This window comes from Anomaloglossus baeobatrachus, chromosome 10, assembly GCF_048569485.1.
Source record: "Anomaloglossus baeobatrachus isolate aAnoBae1 chromosome 10, aAnoBae1.hap1, whole genome shotgun sequence".
NCBI lineage: Eukaryota > Metazoa > Chordata > Amphibia > Anura > Aromobatidae > Anomaloglossus > Anomaloglossus baeobatrachus.
In genome coordinates, this window is record NC_134362.1 from 73,991,230 (window position 1) to 74,013,936 (window position 22,707).

A 22,707-nucleotide genomic window follows, 5' to 3' on the forward strand; every position below is an offset into this window, starting at 1 on the left:
TCTGAGAAGGAACAAACCCTTTAAAGTACTGACTAGTGCCTTTCTTTCATAGGATGCATTGACGTGTTATGACACAACCGTGGATTCTTCAGAAGTTACAGACTATTATTTCAATTTTTACCGACTCTGCAATTGATAAATGTATTGGTCAGCTGGAAAAATGTTCCCATTTCACATGGATACAGACCATGTGTTATCCCTTCGCCCCTTCCTCCCCAGACTGCGGGCAGCCACGGGGTAATCCCACCTGTCACTGGATGTGCAACACTGGACCAAACCACTGGATCCTAATGGGACAGACTGGAAATCTCAAGACATTCACACTGGAGACACAGGGAATTATCCCCAAGCAAGAAACATGGGATTTCTCTTGTTCAAGGAAATTAATGGCTGAAGATGGGTGCAGATTCGTCTCCACCCTAATGATTTTCTGTATGTTTATTATTACGATTCTGTTACAAATCTTCCACCTATTCTTGACCTTCCCAAGACGTAGTCGCAGTTACTGGACCGGCATCATCAGTCCTATGTACTGGAGCAATCTGAACTGTTAGATGCTGCCACTAAGCCCGAGGCTGCCGAAGCCACTGCAAGTTACTGAAAACTGGAGCAGATTGTGTGTCTTATTGTATTTGGTGATTATTTTTTCTTGTTTGTGTTTTGTATTTAATTCCCTAACCACAGAAGTGCACTTAATCTTAACATGACAGTTGAGGACCAAAATCCGCCCTTTTAAAGGGGCATCCAAAAAAACGCCTGATGGTGAGGCAGCGCGCCAAAGACTGAGCACCCAGCGTACGTTTGCTGTCCAAAGAGATGGATTGGTGACTTTTAAAAGACCCCTAAACTGGACCCACCCCCCATGGGAAAAAAAAAGCTTTCTCCTTAATATTAAAAATCTTGTAAATACTTTCTCTCCCCCCTGTTACATTAATTATAAGACACTAATCGTGTGTTAGCATTTTAACCCTTTTATTACACCACATGTATGCACTTGAAGTACTGGAAGGGGTAAAATGACATCTTATGAGCTCAAAGCATTTTTAATATTTTTTTTAAATGTCTGATTTGTATTTATATTTTTTCCCTTTGACAGCACTGCTCTCCCCTCCTCTACCCCGGTCTGTGGGTCTGAAAAAAAAATATCCTGCAACGTATAAATACCACAATATAAATATATGAATAATGCTTTGTACTCTGACTGCTGTTGTGTGACTGTGTTTACGCGGAGAATACAGGCGGAGGCGTTACTGTATGTAATAATAAAGTGTTTTATTGTAACTGGTGAGCAAGTCACCGTGAGAAAAATCTCCATTGCAGAAATGACAGTGCAACGACTGAGTGGACGCCGCCATCCACGGCCAGTACTGGTCCCCAGAGCGAGGGAAAAAACACACCCAAACTGCTATTCCTCCAGCGAGAATCTGCTAGAAAAGAAAAAAAACAAACATTGTTAGTAGTGGCATCATATGTATTCATCAGCTTCTATTTAAAGAGGCTCTATAGAAAATAAGGCTGTGGGATGTAGAAAACCTGATTACCGTACTTTTCGGACTAAGATGGAACCCCCCCCCCAAATGTTGGGGGAACGTGGAGGGTGTGTCTTATAGTCTGAATATATGTTACAGGGAATGAGGGTGCTGCGGCACGAGCAGCGCCTACCGTGACCACGTGGGCCCGCTCATTAGCCTCTTTTCATATGCATGCATCCTCCCGCCCATCATCTCTCTGTGCTGAAGCCAGCGCTGACAGGTGGGCGGGATGATGGGGGATGCATGCATACTAAACAACCGGACCGTGTGATCACCCCTGGCAACTACAGCCTGGAGTGATCATGTGCGGCTGTATTGACTGCCCCCCGCGGATCATCATCAGTGCGAGGGGCAGTGAATAAGTATACGTACCGATCACCATTCCCCTGCAGCATTGCGATGTCCTCCTGTCTGCCGGCCCGCTGATGTGTGTGGGGAGACTAGCGGTGCGCGCAGGGATGACGCCATTGTGCGCGCTGCTCCTAGCACAGACAGGAAGATGAGCGATGCTGTGTGGAGCAAGGAAAGGTGCATATAAACGTTTATTTTTTTTGTGAGCCACAGGATGCGGGTATATACGGTACCTGGATGAGGGCACACACCAGGATGGTGGACATATAAGGATGGAGATCATTGCCAGGATGGGGTACCTTAGTAGAGAATTTGGAGACATTACCCCCATAACAGTGTCAGCAGCAGATCCTCGCCCCATAACAGTGTGTCATGACCAGATTTGTTGCTTAAAATTTTATTTTCCCTCTCTAAAACCTTATCTTATGGTCCGAAAAATATGGTATATACCAAACTAATAAACTGGAGTTCGGTAAAAGGGTGCACTGGTCTAGGATGGGGGACTGTATACAAGCAGCGTCTCTAGTGGATCAGGCTCACATCTGTGCATTATACCGAAAGCTGAATGCATTTCATGGGAACGGTATAATGCTCCATGTCTCCTGCTGTAGGAGGAATTAAAGGAAATCTGTCAGGTTTTTGCTCCCTCATCTGATAGCAGCATAATGTAGAGGAAAAGACCCTGATTCCAGCGATGTGTCACTTACTGAACTATTTACTGTCATTTTGATAAAAATCAATGTTTTCTCTGCTGCAGATCTAGCAGTTATACAGAGCTCATGAATATGCTGGACTTCCTGCAGCACGCCAAATAGTTCTCGAATGATAAAATCACTGATTAATCAGCAGTAGGTTATCAAAACTACACTAAGCAGCCCAGTAAGTGACATATCGCTGGAATTAGGGTCTCTGTCTCTACATTATGCTGTTCTCAGATTAGTTGGCAAAAACCTGGTGACAGATTCACTTTAAATCGATTCTCCATGTATGGAGTGGCCTCATAAGTTGAGCCTGCACCATAAGCGGCAAATACATATAGCCCAGGCCGATCAGGCTGGTTTTTTTGGTAATTATTTACATGTCACTGTTGATCACTAACAGTGGTATTTGGACGTTTTTACCCATTTTTCAGTACATTTAATGGTAACATGAATGGGGTCATTCAACATGACAAATCGTCCCACACAAAGAACAAGCCCTCACGTAGCTATGTGGACGGAAAAATTAAAAAAAAAAAAAATGGTTCTTGGAAAAAGGGGAAGAAAGTTTGAAAAATTGCTGTCACGAAGGGGTTAATAGCCAGTTTAACCACAAGACGGCACTTCTGATGCACAAAGTCCAATCAGTAATAGATGGTTCTGTTCACAGACGGTCACTGTTCTGCAGAGTGAAGATTGGCACCCAGATAACTGGGATATTTCCAAGGAACGCTGGTTCCCGATAATTGTGCAGTGTGAATGCACCCTTGGGGTAGGTTCCCACGATCAGGAATAGCAGCGTATAGAGGAGTGTACTCTATGGGAACACAGCGAAAATACGTAGAGCCCAAAATCCCGATCGTGGGCACGAACACAGCACTCTCCTGCGGAGAACACTCGCGTCTCCACAGGAGGGATGACTATGTCTAGGACGCAGTGTTTACAGATCGTGTGCACCCACCCTTATGCTAGCCAAGAGAAATCCAGAATGGATAAGTCTCAATGGGGGCGTGCAGGAATAAAATGTGCCCAATTCATTAAAAGGCCCGTGCCACTTAAAGGGAATCTGAAGGGTCCACTATGCCCTCCAACACACCAGTATTTGTATCTTTATTACTAAATACCCAACCTAACAATCCTTTTATATTGTCTGACATCTAAACACACGTTTTGGGAACTCTCTCCAAATTTCATGCATGCGCGCAGCTTTCTGCATTACGTCTCTGATGCCGGATGTACACGTCCCAGCTTCAGAGAGATAAGCACCTCACAAGTCTGGAAATGAAGAGGCAGTCTTCTTCACATTTGGACATACACAGTGCGCCTCAAATGCACGATGGACGCGTACCCGGCGTCAGAAGCGCAACCATGTTAGTGCAGAAAGCTGCGTGCATGCGCGAGATTTGCAGAGCTGGTGATGACTCAGCCACTTACAAATCATATCACACCCACAGGAATGTAATCACATGGTGAGTGGGCTAACTAGTCTGGAGAAGTAACGTCCCATCGACTAGTCAAAATACGTAATTAGCATATTAAACTCAGGATATAGAAAGACTTTTTTTTTAAACATATATCAAGGTGTCAAGAGAATATAAAGGACTCGTTGGCTGGGTATTACCTCACACAGGTCCTACTAGTGAAAAGGTAAATCGATTGTAGCGCAAGGCCGGGGCCACACGGGGATTACTGTGATCCCCTTGCATGACACTCGTCTCACGCTGGCAGCACAGCAGAGCCGAGTGTCATGCGAGTGTCCCTTCGCCTGAGGTCCGACCATGCGAGCGGACCTCAGTTGCGAGGGACGGGCCGGCACTAAGGAGGGGAGGGATTTATCTCCCTCTCTCCTCCGTAGCCGGCTATTGCGATTCTCACTCTGCACGCGTGGTACACCGGTGTACCGGGAGTGCAGTGCGATTTTTCTCTTGCCACATAGACTTAAGGCCCTGTGCGCACTTGCCGTTTTTTCCCACGGATTTCCTGCGGTTTTGCTGCATGTGTCACTGCATGTTATGTTCATAACATCTCTGCAGTGATTCACCAGCAAAACCTAATGGGGAAAAAAAAAATGCTGTGCGCACTATGCGGATTTTGACAGCTGCATGTTTTGCTGTGGGATTCCCACAGCAAAAACAATTGCATGTCACTTCCTTTCCGCACGCCGCTGCGGGATTTCACTCCATTGACTGCCATGTAATTGTGAAATCTCGCAGGGAATAACGCAGGCCGCAAATTCTGTGCGGTTCATTGCGTTTTCCTGCGGTAGTTCGCGTTTTACCTGCGATAATGTTCATCGCTGCCTGCAGTTTGCAGGGAAGTGATGTCATTATGACAGGAAGATGAAGCGGAGCAGAGAGTAAACACACACACATCACAGACACACACACATCACATCACAGACACAGACATATAGAATACACATACAAATCAAACAGACATATAAAAATAAAAAAACGTGGGCTCCGCCGTATTTTTACAGTCTAGCCGAGGTAAGCACACAGTGGCGGCCCGGTATTCTCAGGCTGGGGAGGGCGAGGGCCAGGGTTAATGCCCCCTCCTCCCGCAGCCGAGAATGTCAGCCCGCAGCTGCCCCTGGACTGTCGCATCCATTACGCGGCAGTACCGGAGTGTCCCCGGCTCTTCCTGTTGCCGTGATGCAGTGGCAATCAGGGTAATATAAGGAGTTAATGGCAGCAGATCGCCGCCACTAAGTCCAGGCTTGATCATGACAGCGTCTATGTGACAGCTGACATGATCAATCCATAAGTAAAGTGAAAAAAACACACACACCGAAAAATCCTTTATTTTAAATAAAACACAAAAAAGCCCCTGTTTCACCCCTTTACTAACCCCCCCCCCCCCCCCCCCCCCCCCCCCCCAAACACACAGCTTCGGCGTAATCCACGTCCTGCAATGCTTGCATCCAGCCACAACTGACACACTGCGCTGAATGCAGCCTCGCAACGAGACAGCAGAGGTAACCACAGGACATTTCCCACGGTCGGTAATGTGAACAACACATTGCCGCTCGAGAGAACTGCAGGGACTCTATCTATCCTTCTGTCTATTTATCCATGTCAGAAGGAAATGACTTTTTTTTTCTTCAATGTGCTTTATTGCATTGAATGCATTAAAACACATGTACCAACCCGCACGCGGCAATACCGCAAACAATACCGTGGTAAAACCGCATGCGGTTTTCGGGTGCGGTTTGCCGCGTTTTTTTACCGCGGGTGCGGTAATCTTTCAGACCATGCGGAATTTTCTTAAGAAAATTCCGTTTTCCAGTGCGCACAGGGCCTTACAGTTGCAGCATGCTGCGATTGTTTTCTCGGTCCGATTAGGGCTGAGAAAATAATTGCTCATGGGTGCTGGGATATAGGTTAACATTGGTTCGAGTGGAATGCGATTTTTTATCGCACTCCACTCGCACCGATTTTCGTGCCGTGTCGCTTAGACCTAATACTTACTGTAATTATAACAGGGGGAACTATGAATACCCCCCCAGATATTTTCTGATCCTTAGCTGCTGTCACTCAAGAAGCTGCAGATTTTATAAAACTTTACTTTTCAAAACCTAAACATCCGAGCTGACCACTAAAGGTACGTATAGAATCAGCCTGATAGTGCCAGTATAGCACTGGCTTTAGGTTATATGTGAAAATTCTGGTGATTTGTTCCCTTTAACAATATTGTCCATTGCTGTTAATCAACACGATGTATAATTAGCCAGAATCCCCCCTTCTTTCACTTACCGCCATGGTCACACATAAATCCCGACCCACAAGAGAAGAAACAAAACTCCGAATCCCATGAAGAGCGAAGCGACCAGTGAAATAAGGAGCTCCTTGTAAACGTCCCTAGTGTATTTGGTGGACGTCACCTCGTAGCTGTAGTAATCTATTAAGGAAGAGAAACTTCTAAAGAGGAAGATAAGATGCAAATCCTAACTTCCTAAAAGGTTCATGGACTAAATCTAAGTCTATGGGGTAACATGAAATGACTATTGGCATGAGAACATCACTAACACCTGGTACTATATTAGAATATTGACACTGCAATCAGAATTGGTCCTAAATTATAAATGAAAGTATTTGACAGAGGGGTTTTTCCCCTATGGATCAATGCTTGCTATGTCTGGATGTGGCCCTAGAGCAGGGGTCTCAAACACGCGGCCCGCGGGCCGCATGCGGCCCTTTAGGTGGCTTCTTGCGGCCCGCAGGCCCGTGGACCTGGTAAAGATGGCGACCGGTGCAGAGGCCGCAGATGCCAGTTATTTATTTCAGCCTACAGTTTTGTCTTTGCCGCGCACAGTGAAATTCTCGCTGCAGAACGCAATAACAGCCGCCTGCCAATCAGAGGCAAGCACCTGCTGCATATGACCTCAGATGATTGCCTGTGATTGGCCAGTGGCTGTTGTGCAGTGAGAACTGCTCTGCACGCGCCGGCCGAAAGTTCAGCGATGACAGCAGCTGTGATCATTACCGGGTCCACGTGCCTGCGTGCCGCTGACAGCAGGTGAGAAGAATGTTTTCGTGTGTGTGGGGTTCTGTGTTGCTGGCTGAGGCTGCACTGTGTGTGTGTGTGTGTGTGTGTGTGTGTGTGTGTGTGTGTGTGTGTGTGTGGTGGCTGAGGCTTCACCGAGTCCACGTGCCTGCATGCCGCTGACAGCAGGTGAGAAGAATGTTTTCCTGTGTGTGTGTGTGTGTGTGTTTCTGTTGCTGGCTGAGGCTGCACAGAGTGTGTGTGTGTGAGCTGAAACTGCACAGGATGGGGGGGGGGGGGTGTGAGCTGAGGCTGCACAGGGTGGGGGGGGGGTGATCTGAGGCTGCACAGGGTGGGGGGGGGGGGGTGTGAGCTGAGGCTGCACAGGGTGGGGGGGGGTGTGTGTGAGCTGAGGCTGCACAGGGTGGGGGGGGGGTGTGTGTGAGCTGAGGCTGCACAGGGTGGGGGGGGGTGTGTGTGAGCTGAGGCTGCACAGGGTGGGGGGGGGTGTGTGTGAGCTGAGGCTGCACAGGGTGGGGGGGGGGGTGAGCTGAGGCTGCACAGGGTGGGGGGAGGGGTGTGTGTGAGCTGAGGCTGCACAGGGTGGGGGTGTGTGTGTGAGCTGAGGCTGCACAGGGTGGGGGGGGGGGTGAGCTGAGGCTGCACAGGGTGGGGGGAGGGGTGTGTGTGTGAGCTGAGGCTGCACAGGGTGGGGGTGTGTGTGTGTGTGAGCTGAGGCTGCACAGGGTGGGGGGGGGTGTGTGGGCTGAGGCTGCACAGGGTGGGGGGAGGGGTGTGTGTGTGAGCTGAGGCTGCACAGGGTGGGTGTGTGTGTGTGTGTGTGTGTGTGTGTGTGTGTGTGAGCTGAGGCTGCACAGGGTGGGGGGGGGGGGTGTGGGCTGAGGCTGCACGGGGGGGTGTGAGCTGAGGCTGCACAGGGTGGGGGGGTGTGAGCTGAGGCTGCACAGGGTGGGGCGGGGGTGTGTGTGTGAGCTGAGGCTGCACAGGGTTGGGGGGGGTGTGTGTGAGCTGAGGCTGCACAGGGTGGGGGGGGGTGTGTGAGCTGAGGCTGCACAGGGTGGGGGGGGTGTGTGGGCTGAGGCTGCACGGGGGGGGGTGTGAGCTGAGGTTGCACAGGGTGGGGTGTGTGTGAGCTGAGGCTGCACAGGGTGGGGGGTGTGTGAGCTGAGGCTGCACAGGGAGGGGTGTGAGCTGAGGCTGCACAGGGGGGGGGGGGTGGGTGTGAGCTGAGGCTGCACAGGGTGGGGGGGGTGGGAGCTGAGGCTGCACAGGGTGGGGGGTGTGTGAGCTGAGGCTGCACAGGGGGGGGGGGTGTGAGCTGAGGCTGCACAGGGGGGGGGTGTGAGCTGAGGCTGCACAGGGTGGGGAGGGTGTGTGTGTGTGTGAGCTGAGGCTGCACAGGGTGGGGGGTGTGTGAGCTGAGGCTGCACAGGGTGGGGGGTGTGTGAGCTGAGGCTGCACAGGGTGGGGGGGGGTGTGTGAGCTGAGGCAGACCGGGGTGGGGGGGTGTGGGGTGTGTGTGTGTGTGTGTGTGTGTGTGTGTGTGTGTGTGTGTGTGTGTGAGCCTAGGCTGCACAGGGTGGGGGTGTGTGTGTGTGTGTGTGAGCTGAGGCTGCACTGGGTGGGGGGTGTGTGTGTGTGTGTGTGTGTGTGTGTGTTAGCTGAGGCTGGGGCACATTGCTACAAGGGGACAAGGATGCACACATTTTTACAGAATGGGAAACAAGATGGGGCACATTACTACAAGATGTTGGCCAAAGAAGGGAATTTTGTTTACTTACTGTAAATTCCTTTTCTTCTAGCTCCAATTGGGAGACCCAGACAATTGGGGTGTATAGCTTCTGCCTCCGGAGGCCACACAAAGTATTACACTTAAAAGTGTAAACCCCTCCCCTTCTGCCTATACACCCCCCCGTGCATCACGGGCTCCTCAGTTTTGGTGTAAAAGCAGGAAGGAGGAAACTTATAAATTGGTAAATTCAATCCGAAGGATGTTCGGAGAACTGAAAACCATTCAACATGAACAACATGTGTACACAAAAGAACAACAGCCCGAAGGGAACAGGGGCGGGTGCTGGGTCTCCCAATTGGAGCTAGAAGAAAAGGAATTTACGGTAAGTAAACAAAATTCCCTTCTTCTTTGTCGCTCCATTGGGAGACCCAGACAATTGGGACGTCCAAAAGCAGTCCCTGGGTGGGTAAAATAATACCTCGGTAATAGAGCCGTAATACGGCCCCTTCCTACAGGTGGGCAACCGCCGCCTGAAGGACTCGCCTACCTAGGCTGGCATCTGCCGAAGCATAGGTATGCACCTGATAGTGTTTCGTGAAAGTGTGCAGACTCGACCAGGTAGCCGCCTGACACACCTGCTGAGCCGTAGCCTGGTGTCGCAAAGCCCAGGACGCACCCACGGCTCTGGTAGAATGGGCCTTCAGCCCTGAAGGAACCGGAAGCCCAGAAGATCGGTAGGCTTCAAGAATTGGTTCCTTGATCCACCGAGCCAAGGTTGACTTGGAAGCCTGCGACCCTTTACGCTGGCCAGCGACAAGGACAAAGAGCGCATCCGAGCGGCGCAGAGGCGCCGTACGAGAAATGTAGAGTCTGAGTGCTCTCACCAGATCTAACAAGTGCAAATCCTTTTCACATTGGTGAACAGGATGAGGACAAAAAGAAGGTAAGGAGATATCCTGATTGAGATGAAAAGGGGATACCACCTTAGGGAGAAATTCCGGAACCGGACGCAGAACCACCTTGTCCTGGTGAAACACCAGGAAGGGGGCTTTGCATGACAGCGCTGCTAGCTCAGACACTCTCCGAAGTGATGTGACTGCCACTAGGAAGACCACCTTCTGCGAAAGACGTGAAAGAGAAATATCCCTCATTGGCTCGAAGGGTGGTTTCTGAAGAGCCGTTAGCACCCTGTTCAGATCCCAGGGTTCTAGCGGACGCTTGTAAGGAGGGACTATGTGGCAAACCCCCTGCAGGAACGTGCGTACCTGTGGAAGCCTGGCTAGGCGCTTTTGAAAAAATACACAGAGCGCCGAGACTTGTCCCTTAAGGGAGCCGAGAGACAAACCTTTTTCCATTCCGGATTGAAGGAAGGACAGAAAAGTGGGCAAGGCAAATGGCCAGGGAGTAAAACCCTGATCAGAGCACCAGGATAAGAAGATCCTCCACGTCCTGTGGTAGATCTTGGCGGACGTTGGTTTCCTGGCCTGTCTCATAGTGGCAATGACCTCTTGAGATAACCCTGAAGACGCTAGGATCCAGGACTCAATGGCCACACAGTCAGGTTGAGGGCCGCAGAATTCAGATGGAAAAATGGCCCTTGAGACAGCAAGTCTGGTCGGTCTGGTAGTGCCCACGGTTGGCCCACCGTGAGATACCACAGATCCGGGTACCACGACCTCCTCGGCCAGTCTGGAGCGACGAGGATGGCGCGACGGCAGTCGGACCTGATCTTGCGTAACACTCTGGGCAGCAGTGCCAGAGGAGGAAATACATAAGGCAGTTGAAACTGCGACCAATCCTGAACTAATGCGTCTGCCGCCAGAGCTCTGTGATCTTGAGAACGTGCCATGAATGCCGGGACCTTGTTGTTGTGCCGGGACGCCATTAGGTCGACGTCCGGCTTCCCCCAGCGGCAACAGATCTCTTGAAACACGTCCGGGTGAAGAGACCATTCCCCTGCGTCCATGCCCTGGCGACTGAGAAAGTCTGCTTCCCAGTTTTCTGCGCCCGGGATGTGAACTGCGGAGATGGTGGAGGCTGTGGCTTCCACCCACAGCAGAATCCGCCGGACTTCCTGGAAGGCTTGCTGACTGCGTGTGCCGCCTTGGTGGTTGATGTATGCCACCGCCGTGGCGTTGTCCAACTGAATTCGGATCTGCCTGCCTTCCAGCCACGGCTGGAACGCCTTTAGGGCTAGATACACTGCCCTTATCTCCAGAACATTGATCTGAAGGGAGGACTCTGGCTGAGTCCAGGTCCCCTGAGCCCTGTGGTGGAGAAAGACCGCTCCCCACCCTGATAGACTCGCGTCCGTCGTGACCACCGCCCAGGATGGGGGCAGGAAGGATTTCCCCTTCGACAACGAAGTGGGAAGAAGCCACCACTGAAGGGAGGCCTTGGCTGCCCGAGAAAGGGAGACGTTCCTGTCTAGGGACGTCGATTTCCTGTCCCATTTGCGGAGAATGTCCCATTGAAGTGGACGCAGATGAAACTGCGCAAAAGGAACTGCCTCCATTGCTGCCACCATCTTCCCTAGGAAGTGCATGAGGCGCCTCAAGGGGTGCGACTGGACTCGAAGGAGAGATTGCACCCCTGTCTGTAGTGAACGCTGTTTGTCCAGAGGAAGCTTCACTATCGCTGAGAGAGTATGAAACTCCATGCCGAGATATGTCAGTGATTGGGCCGGTGTCAGTTTTGACTTTGGGAAATTGATGATCCACCCGAATCTCTGGAGAGTCTCCAGAGCAATGTTCAGGCTGTGTTGGCATGCCACCTGAGAAGGGGCCTTGACCAGCAGATCGTCTAAGTAAGGGATCACCGAGTGTCCCTGAGAGTGTAGGACTGCTACCACTGTTGCCATGACCTTGGTGAAGACCCGTGGGGCTGTCGCCAGGCCGAAAGGCAGTGCCACGAACTGAAGGTGTTCGTCCCCGATGGCGAAACGCAGGAAGCGCTGATGCTCTGATGCAATCGGCACGTGGAGATAAGCATCCCTGATGTCGATTGATGCTAGGAAGTCTCCTTGGGACATTGAGGCGATGACGGAGCGGAGAGATTCCATCCGGAACCGCCTGGTTTTCACGTGTCTGTTGAGCAGTTTTAGGTCCAGAACGGGACGGAAAGATCCGTCCTTTTTTGGCACCACAAACAAGTTGGAGTAAAAGCCGTGGCCCCGTTGCTGAAGGGGAACAGGGACCACCACTCCTTCTGCCTTCAGAGTGCTCACCGCCTGAAGGAGAGCATCGGCTCGCTCGGGGGAGGAGATGTTCTGAAGAAACGAGTCAGAGGACGAGAGCTGAACTCTATCCTGTAACCGTGAGACAAAATGTCTCGCACCCATCGGTCTTGGACATGTGGCAACCAGGCGTCGCAAAAGCGGGAGAGCCTGCCACCGACCGAGGATGCGGTTTGAGGAGGCCGAAAGTCATGAGGAGGCCGCTTTGGGAGCGGTCCCTCCGGCGTTCTTCTTAGGACGTGACTTAGACCGCCATGAATCGGAGTTCCTCTGACCCTTCTGTGGCCTGTTGGACGAGGAGAATTGAGACCTGCCCGCGGGCCGAAAGGACCGAAACCTCGATTGTACCTTCCGTTGTTGAGGTCTGTTTGGTTTGGACTGGGGTAAGGATGAGTCCTTTCCCTTGGATTGTTTAATGATTTCATCCAATCGCTCGCCAAACAGGCGGTCGCCAGAAAATGGCAAACCGGTTAAGAACTTTTTAGAAGCAGAGTCTGCCTTCCATTCCCGTAGCCACATGGCCCTGCGGACTGCCACCGAATTGGCGGATGCTACCGACGTACGGCTCGCAGAGTCCAGGACCGCATTCATGGCGTAGGACGCAAACGCCGACGCCTGAGATGTTAAGGACACAACCTGCGGAGTAGAGGCACGTGTGACTGCATTAATCTCAGACTGACAAGCTGAGATAGCTTGGAGTGCCCATACGGCTGCGAATGCCGGAGCAAAGGACGCGCCAATAGCTTCATAGATGGATTTCATCAGGAGCTCTATCTGCCTGTCAGTGGCATCCTTGAGTGATGCACCATCTGCCACTGCAACTATGGATCTAGCCGCCAGTCTAGAGACTGGAGGATCCACCTTGGGACACTGAGCCCAACCCTTGACTACGTCAGGGGGGAAGGGATAACGTGTGTCATTAGGGCGCTTAGTAAAGCGCTTATCTGGAAACGCTCGGTGTTTCTGGACTGTATCTCTGAAGTCGGAGTGATCCAGAAACGCACTCATTGTACGTTTGGGAAACCTAAAATGGAATTTCTCCTTCTGAGAAGCTGACTCCTCAATCGTAGGAGCTGGGGGAGAAAGATCCAACACCTGATTGATGGACGCTATAAGGTCATTTACTATGGCGTCCCCTTCAGGTGTATCCAGGTTGAGAGCGGCGTCAGGATCAGAGTCCTAATCTGCCACCTCCGCTTCATCCTCTAGAGAGTCCTCCTGCTGAGACCCTGAGCAGTGTGATGAAGTCGAGGGAAGCTCCCAGCGAGCCCGCTTAGGCGGTCTGGGACTGCGGTCCGTATCGGAGACCTCACCGTGGGACCTATGAGCCGCCCCAAGAGCACTTTGCTGCTCCAACCGAGGGGGGCCTGGGGTCAATGCTTCAACAGTGCCCGGGACCTGTGTTACCGGTCTGGACTGCAAGGCTTCTAGTATCTTAGCAGACCATTTATCCATAGACTCAGAAAGTTTGTCAGCGAATACTGCAAACTCCGTCCCTGTCACCTGGACAGTGGTAGCAGGTGGTTCCACCTGGGCCACCAGTAGCAGAGGCTCCAGCTGAGTGAGTGTCACAGGGGCCGAGCATTGCACACAATGAGGGTAGGTGGAACCTGCAGGTAGCATAGCCGCACATGAGGTACAGGTTGCAAAGTAAGCCTGTGCTTTGGCACCCTTGCTTTTTGCGGACGACATGCTGTTGTCTCCTCTGAGTACAATCAGGGAGGGTATATAGCCAAAAACAAGCAGTGCAGCCGTACAAAGTAAATGTATAGATTATAAGCATATAAATATACACTTCGGCACCCAGGGGGGCCAGCACCTAGTAACAGGTGCGGCTTACCGACCGCCCGCAGCGGTTGTGTGACCACCAGATTCCCTGCCTGGGCCTCCCAAAGCTGTGTTGTCTCTCCTCTCCAGCGTCAGAAGTGCTGACAGGAATGGCTGCCAGCGTTCTGTGGGGAGGAGGGGGCCGTGGGCGTGCCTTTAGAAAGTGCGGGAATCTGGTGCCCCACGGTGCTCAGTGAGGGGGGAGGAGGATACAAAGTATGCTCCAGCCCTCAGCGCTGACGTCTAGTGCAGCGTCCCGCCCTTACCCCTGACTGGCAGGCCCGGGGGCGGGAGTATGCGGTACTAGGCCGCAAAAGCCGGGGAGTAAAGTTACAAGCGCGGCCGGCAAACAAGCGCGGCCAGCGCGGTAGTCCCGGCGCACTAACACACCCAGCAACTGCTGCAGCGTGTATAACACAGGCGCTATATGCGCCGCCCCCAAGGGGACACAGAGTACCTCAGAGTCGCTGCCTGTCCCTGACGATACCCGGCTCCTGTCCAAGCAGATTCCCCCAGGGGCTGCGGAGGGAGCACGGTCCCAGTGCCTGTTGATTAGGATCCCACTTCACCCAGAGCCCCTAAGGGATGGGGAAGGAAAACAGCATATGGCTCCTGCCTATGTACCCGCAATGGGTACCTCAACCTTAACAGCACCGCCGACCAGAGTGGGGTGAGAAGGGAGCATGCCGGGGGCCCTGTTATGGGCCCTCTTTTCTTCCATCCGATATAGTCAGCAGCTGCTGCTGACTAAATTGTGGAGCTATGCGTGCATGTGTGCCTCCTTCGCACAAAGCATAAAAACTGAGGAGCCCGTGATGCACGGGGGGGGTGTATAGGCAGAAGGGGAGGGGTTTACACTTTTAAGTGTAATACTTTGTGTGGCCTCCGGAGGCAGAAGCTATACACCCCAATTGTCTGGGTCTCCCAATGGAGCGACAAAGAAATTAATATGCGGTGGTTATTGTAAAACTGTATTACTTATAAAAAGGGGAAAAAATGTAAAAAAAAGTAAGTATGTATATATATATATATATATATACATATACATACACATACACATATATATATATATATACATATACATATATACACACATATACATACACACACACACACACACACTTGTTATAATGGACAAATGAAAAATGTTCAAAAACAGTGATTCAAGGGTGTATAGAAAGCAAAAATGGTACCACTACCAATGTCACTTTGTCCTGAAAGGAATGGGGCCCCTCAAATTATTTTTTTCCTGTGTGCGGCCCATACACCAAGCCGAGTTTGAGACCCCTGCCCTAGAGAAATGTTCCCATGATCCATATCTAATGGCGCCCACCTCCACTGAATTAGGCCGATACAAGCACAGAATGAATCTGTACACAGGGAACACGGCTGGCACAGAAACGGCATCAATACCATGACTTTAAAACATGGCACGCAGGTCCTGACAGGCTTTTAAAGTGACTGTTAGTACAGAATGACTGTTCAAACCAAGCACAGGTGCTCAGTGCATCAGGGCGGGACCAAATATATAAGTGCACTTTCCCACTTGGTTGATTTTCCTTCATCTCCACCCTCCATTCTTTTTTGATTGACAGCTCTGGCTTCATAGCATCAAAGAAGAATGGATTTACACAGGTTAAAAGCAGAGGATTAAAGTACTCCATGTCAATAATAAACCTCATCCAGATGTCACATATTTCTTACTCAAAGAATTTAACCTGTATTACACATCTTTAATCCCTTCACCCCTGGCTGATTTTCCGTTTTTGTTTTTTTTTGTTTGCTACCCTTCTTCTGTGAGTTGTAACTTTTATTTTTCCGTTCATATTGCCATATGAGGGCTTGTTTTTTGCGGAATTAATTGTTCCTTCAAATGAAACCAAAAGTTTTACCATATAGTATACTGGAAAAATTGCAAAAAAAGTGTGACTGACGATTGTTTTTGAGATATTTTATTCACTGTGTGCACTATATGGTAAAACTGATGTATGGGTGTGATGCCTGAGGTCGGTGCGAGTTCATAGACACCAAACATGTATAGGTTTACTTTTATCCATGGGGTTAAAAAAAAAATAAATCACAAGTTTGTCGAAACAAAGTGGCGCACTTTTTACACCATTTTCCTCCATTTTTTGGGATCTATGGCTCAGTGATGGATTATTTTTTGCATCTTGAGCTGACGTTTTTAATGATACAATTTTTGCAGAAATGCTACGTTTTGATCGCCTATTATTGCATTTTGTGCAACATTTGCGGTTACCAAAAAACCTCATTTTGGACTTTGGAATTATTTTGCTGCTGCGCAATTTACCGATCAGATTAATTGATTTTATAGATCGGGAATTCTGAACTTAGCGATACCAAATGTGTATATATTTTTTTAAACCCTTTAATTTTCAATGGAGAGAATGGGGGGGGTGATTTGAACTTTTAGGTTTTTGTATTTTTTAAAACTTTTTATTTTACTAACCTCCCTAGCGGACTATAAGGATCAGCAGTCTGATCACTTGTGCATTTCTGTTGATCACAGCTACACAGCTCAGACCAGGAAAAATGCTCATCTCCTTTCTCATACAGCACTCGGCCGGGTGAAACAGGAAGGGAGTCATGATAGCTACAGGAGTCATCACATCACCCTGTGCTACAAGGCAACCATCGGCTCCACGTGATCATGTTACGTGACTTCTGATGGTGGCCGGTGAGTAAAGCTTTACCGCGACCGCTAATTAAATGGCCCTGTCACATTTTGACAGCGCCATTTAAAGGGTTAACAAGCACAGGTGGAACGTGGATCCACTCGTGCTTGCTAGGAACACATATCAGCTGTACAAATGAGCTGACATGCATGCGGATCGCTGCAGGCTGCCTCCAGCAGCCGGCAGGGATTAACACTATGACCACGAGGACTGCCAACGGTTGTTAAGGGATTAAATCCAAGTACGGTAATAATTTCTAAGGCACAAAAAGTATTTCCTGCAGATTTTTCTTCTCTCGCTGACTTCATTGGGGTAAAAAGAAATTCAAAAAGGTAAATCCTAGTGCTATTATCTACATGCCAACCGCAAACACTGCAGGGGAGTACAATGCGTTCTGATACCGGTGATGCTGGAAATCTGACGCATGCGGAAATTGACAGATACCTATACGATGAAAGTGCTACATATGTCTAAAGGGGAAAAAGACATTAATACATAATACAAATATGACAACTTGCTGACTGTTTCCAGGGAACAAGTTTTGTTTTTTTTTAAAAATAAGCCTACGTGCTCACTTGCGTTCAGGCAGTGATTTTAGGAACAGACAAACAGAAGTCATATTCACAATGGATCCGCTACATAACTGACATACGGAAGCAGAGGGGGCACCCATTGAGTATTATGGGGTCTTTCTGGGTTCCATTATGTATCAGTTTTTAGAACAGAGGAGAAAGCACTGTGCACAACTTTTTTCCCGTTCCAAAAATGTCCACATAATAGAACCCAAGCAGACAGAGGCATTGATAGTCCGTGGCGCTCCTCCGCTCCTGTTTGCACTCATGGCTCCGCTTAAGACATAAATTCCATTTATTTGTTTTTAAAAATAAAACAAACTAAATGCCCGAGCACAGGTGTGAACATGGCCCGAAATAACAAGTATTGCAAGATATATCAGGCTGACATTACATGACTTTACAGTACAGTGCTGTCATATGCTGAGCCCTTGTATTGTAGAGACTTTCCAAGCACTCTCAGCTTATTTCCTTTAGAAGATAAAACACTAACCATGCTGTATATGATACAACAATATCTGTTCACAGTGAAAGGATACACGAAGAACCACGCTGTGAAGAACATGCCGATCGCCAGAAGCACCACGGTGAGGTGCGGGAACACTGCCGGATTGACCGGACTTGTATATCTGCTCATTGCTTCCAGCTCCTGAGGATAAAAAGGATAAGAAAGTGATGAGACCATGTAAACAGGACAAGAACAGCAGCTGCCCAGTGCTGACATACCCGCCGAGATAACAAGCTGCTCACTTACAGTGCTTTATCCCGATTAGAAATTTGTCCCTTGCTGCTTTTTGTTTTAAAAACAGCAAACTGTGCTGTACTCACCTTCTCCAGGTCCACTAACGAGCCACCGCCGCAGCTCCCAGCATCCGACATTGGCTGCAGCACTGACATTAACAGCCAATCAGTGACATGGGTGACTCGGAGTTGGGCATTCCGCCTACACTGGCCAAGCAGCTGAGCTCTCGGATTGGGTGTTCATGTTAGCACCTCAGCCAATGCCAAACCCCAGGAGCCGCAGCAGAGGCCCACTAGTGGACCTGGGGAAGGTGAGTACAGCGTGGTGTGCTTTTTTTTTTTTACAATAATTAAAATTTAAATAATGGAAAAAAAAAACCCTACATGGGCTCCCTCTTATTTAGACAAGATAAGCATACAGCTGGGGGCTGCAGCTTGTAGCCATTTGCTTTATCTGTAGTGGGTATCACAATATGGCGGGAGCCTACGCCAATTTATTTATTTTCATACCACTATAGGGACGCAGACCGCGTGTGTGATTCCAACCAATCACAGACTCTGTCACGCAAGGTGAGGGCGTGGTCTGACTGTAAGCAATCAGATAGTGAATGTGCTGGACAGTAATTTTATAAGTGTGAATAGGTGCACACTGAAAATTCAACAAAGTTACAAAAATATGTACAGCAGCACTCTGAGAAGCTAAAATATGTAAACACTGAATATAGGAATTTTGGCACTGCATTACTGCTAATGGAAAAAATGAGATACAGTGGAACCTCTATTTACGAGTAACTTGGTGTGCGAGTATTTCGCTATCTGAGCAATGTTTGCTGTAAATTTGTAACTCAGTTTATGAGCAAGCTTTGCTGTACGAGCAAATATTCACCGCACACACTTTCGGTTCCGTACTTTCACCGCGCTCTAACCCGCTCTTGCAGTCCACACAAACAAACATGCACGCACACACATATTATGCTCACCTTACCTTCCGTTCCATCGCCGGCCTCATGGTTCTTGTAGTTCGCCGGAACAGGATGTGTATCGGTAACAATCGCGACGATGGAGGAACGTCCGCTGTCAGCCGCTACTCAAAGGCAGTACGCTGGCCAATCAGAGGCAAGTGGCTCCTGCGTTTGACGTCAGCGCTCTGGCAGCAGAAGCTCCGGCATTGGTCGCGATGGTCACCCGATACACATCCTGTACCGGCGAACTACAAGAATCAGGAGGCCAGCGATGGAACGGAAGGTAAGGTGAGCATAATGTGTGTGTGTGTTTGTGCATGTGTGGAATGGCACAATAGGGGACCAGGATGAGACATTGCACAAGTTGTGGAACGAATTGTCTGAGCTTCCATTATTTCCTATGGGAAATCTTGCTTTTCTGAACGAGTAACTTGGTTTACAAGCACACTCCAAGAACGGATTGTTCTCGTAAACCAAGGTTCCACTGTACTTGGTTTACAAATTGGCCAATTCGTGTAAGCCCGACAGCCAACGACGAGGTGTACCTCTTTGTCGGGACCGTATCCTAATACGCCTCTATCCGGGTTAAAAAACCCGTTCACACCTAGCTTATGTGCTGGTCAGTCTTTTTATATTAGTCTTCCATTCCTCTCTAAGGCGCGCTCACATCAGCGGTATTTTGCCCAAAGCCGGATACGGCAAAAACGTGTTTCAGTTCCATTAATTTCCAATGGAATCGCGGCAGAATGCGGTCACTTGCCGCAATTCCGTATCTTGACGCATCTTGCCACAATTCCATTGGAAATGAATGGAACTGAAACGCATTTGTTCCGGATCCGGCTTTGGGAAAAATAGCGCTGATGTGAGCGGCGCCTTACTGAGCATTCTGCCCTTCAGCCAGAGCGTTTTCGTATAGGTGGATCCTTCCTGGATCTTTGTGCTGTGGGCACGACCCAGCTGTGGTAAGATGTGTTCTTAGCTGGCACTGCCAATGCTAAACCACACACTGCATCTATCACAGCAGCATGAAGTCACAGGAGAGTTTGGGTGATGAACCAGCCGCCTGCAGGCCAGACCTCTCACCCATAGAAAACGTGTGGTGCATTATGAAACGAAAAATCCAGTGAAGACCCAAACTGAGCAGCAGCAAGAATCCTACAGACAAGAAGGGGAAAACATCCCTCTCCCAAAACTCCAGCAATGGTCTCCTCACTCCCCAGTATTCACAGACTGTTGTAAAAGGTAGAGGGCAGGCTACGTAACGGCCGGTTGGTCTCCAGCAATTTGTGACCTACGGCTCCAGGAAACATTGTAGCAGTCGGCAGGTCACAGCTCAATACAAGTCTATGAGAGCCTCATTCTGGCCCTGTTCTGACTCTCATAAAGACACATTGGGAGCTTGTGACATAACTTTTAAATTCCAGCCAGTCAGTGGTTACTAGCACAAGGTAGCGACGCGGGAGCGGAGCTGAAAAAGCATTAAAACGCCGGAAGGAGAGTATAAAACCGGTGGCAGAGGGCTTAGAATTAAAGTGCTACGCCAGAGCTGGAAAAAAACAAAACACAACACAATGCTAAAGTGGTGCTTAAAAGCAAAGATGAGTCGGAATGTACAAGTGCATCTCAAATTAGAATATCCTCAAAAAGGTCATTTATTTCAATACAAAAAGGGAAACATTATATAGAGTCATTACACACAGAGGGATCTATTCCTATATATTATATAGAGTCATTACACACAGAGGGATCTATTCTTGTATATTATATAGTCATTACAGAGTGATCTATTCTTATATATTATATAAAGTCATTACACACAGAGGGATCTATTCTTCTATATTATATAGTCATTACACAGTGATCTATTTCTATATATTATATAGAGTCATTACACACAGAGGGATCTATTCCTATATATTATATAGTCATTACACAGAGGGATCTATTTCTAAATATTATATAGTCATTACTCACAGAGGGATCTATTCCGATATACTATATAGTCTTTATAGTCATTACACACAGAGGGATCTATTCCTATATATTATATAGAGTCATTACACACAGAGGGATCTATTCCTATATATTATATAGAGTCATTACACAGAGGGATCTATTTCACGTGTTTATTTCTGATAATGTTGATGATTATGGCTTACAGCCAATGAAAACCCAAAAGTCATTATCTCAGAAAACTAGAATAATTACCACAAACACCTGAAAAGTCTCCTAAGCATCTAAAATGGTCCCTTAGTCTGGTTCAGTAGGCTACACAATCATGGAGAAGACTGCTGACTTGACATACTGTATGTCCAGAAGGCAATCACTGACACTCTACAAGAAGGGTAAGCCACAAAAGGTCATTGCTAAAGAAGCTGGCTGTTCACAGAGTGCTGTATCCAAGCATATTAATGGAAAGTTAAGTGGAAGGAAAAAGTGTGGTAGAAAAAGGTGCACAAGCAACCGGGATAACCGCAGCCTTGATAGGATTGTTAAGAAAAGACCATTCAAAGATTTGGGGGAGATTCACAAGAAGTGAACTGCTGCTGGAATCAGTGCTTTAAGAGCCACCACACACAGACGTATCGAGGACATGGGCTACAACTGTCACATTCCTTGTGTCAAGCCACTCATGACCAATCTAATATATAAAGCTGAATGTGTGTATGTATGTATGTATGTCCGGGATTGGCATCTGCACCGTTGCAGCTACAGCCACAAACTTTTGCACACTCATGTCTGGACCCCGAGAGCATCATAGGCTATGCAAAATTTTGTGGCTGTAGCTGCAACGGTGCAGATGCCAATCCCAGACATGCATACATATACACACACACACACACACACACATATTCAGCTTTATATATTAGATAGGAATAGATCCCTCTGTGTGTAATGACTCTATATAATATATAGGAATAGATCCCTCTGTGTGTAATGACTCTATATAATATATAGGAATAGATCCCTCTGTGTGTAATGACTCTATATAATATATAGGAATAGATCCCTGTGTGTAATGACTCTATATAATATATAGGACTAGATCCCTCTGTGTGTAATGACTCTATATAATATATAGGACTAGATCCCTCTGTGTGTAATGACTCTATATAATATATAGGAATAGATCCCTGTGTGTAATGACTCTATATAATATATAGGAATAGATCCCTGTGTGTAATGACTCTATATAATATATAGGACTAGATCCCTCTGTGTGTAATGACTCTATATAATATATAGGAATAGATCCCTGTGTGTAAGGACTCTATATAATATATAGGAATAGATCCCTCTGTGTGTAATGACTCTATATAATATATAGGAATAGATCCCTCTGTGTGTAATGACTCTATATAATATATAGGAATAGATCCCTCTGTGTGTAATGACTATATAATATATAGGAATAGATCCCTCTGTGTGTAATGACTCTATATAATATATAGGAATAGATCCCTCTGTGTGTAATGACTAAATAATATATAGGAATAGAGCCCTCTGTGTGTAATGACTCTATATAATATATAGGAATAGATCCCTCTGTGTGTAATGACTCTATAATGTGTTTCTCAGAGGATTGCCCGCACTGACAATGTTATGGGAAAAAGAAGGCAGGAGCTGATAAACCGTCAGTGTCTTTTACTGGTATCTGCGCTATTCTTAGGTGACAGCCTCAGCAGCCCCGGGACATTTCGCTGCCGTTACGGTCACATTCTCACCATTTTTCCGGTGACAGGGATCCCGGTTCCGCCACGTCTCTTTGAGTCAAAACGGGGTCAGAGGGCGCAGCAAGGAATTATGGGAGCGGAAACACGTCACAAAATGAACACGTGTAAGAATTTACCAATC

At 48.4% G+C, this 22,707-nt stretch overlaps 2 protein-coding genes across 6 annotated transcripts in view; one reads left to right on the plus strand and one right to left on the minus strand.

Annotated features, from left to right (window-relative positions):
• The window catches only part of MYRF (myelin regulatory factor), a 233,319-nt gene extending 232,026 nt beyond the window's left edge, over positions 1–1,293 (plus strand). For 3 of the 4 annotated variants that reach the window (XM_075325200.1, XM_075325203.1, XM_075325202.1), the window contains one exon: positions 53–1,293. In XM_075325200.1, the coding sequence (XP_075181315.1) occupies positions 53–136 (84 nt within the window). In that variant the 3' untranslated portion in view covers positions 137–1,293. The remainder of the gene's footprint in view (positions 1–52) is intronic. The other variant, XM_075325201.1, reaches the window with a different exon arrangement.
• TMEM258 (transmembrane protein 258) lies at positions 1,252–22,683 on the minus strand. 2 transcript variants are annotated; one of them, XM_075325206.1, is made up of 4 exons: positions 22,578–22,683; positions 17,689–17,798; positions 6,337–6,471; positions 1,252–1,424 (listed from the first exon to the last, which is right to left on the minus strand). In XM_075325206.1, exons 1-3 carry the CDS (start codon positions 22,578–22,580, stop codon positions 6,345–6,347), a joined length of 240 nt encoding a protein of 79 aa, XP_075181321.1. In that variant the 5' UTR covers positions 22,581–22,683; the 3' UTR covers positions 1,252–1,424; positions 6,337–6,344. The 2 variants fall into 2 exon arrangements, with proteins under 2 accessions (XP_075181321.1, XP_075181320.1); XM_075325205.1 differs by having other exon boundaries at positions 1,252–1,427.
• Positions 22,684–22,707: the final 24 nt, after the last annotated feature.

What these genes read in the sequence shown, in the direction of transcription:
- TMEM258 (XM_075325206.1), bottom strand. An exon ending in TTCACAGCGTGGTTCTTCGT is followed by an intron (nt 6,472 to 17,688) that starts GTATCCTTTCAC and finishes AGATTACTACAG; the next exon opens with CTACGAGGTGACGTCCACCA.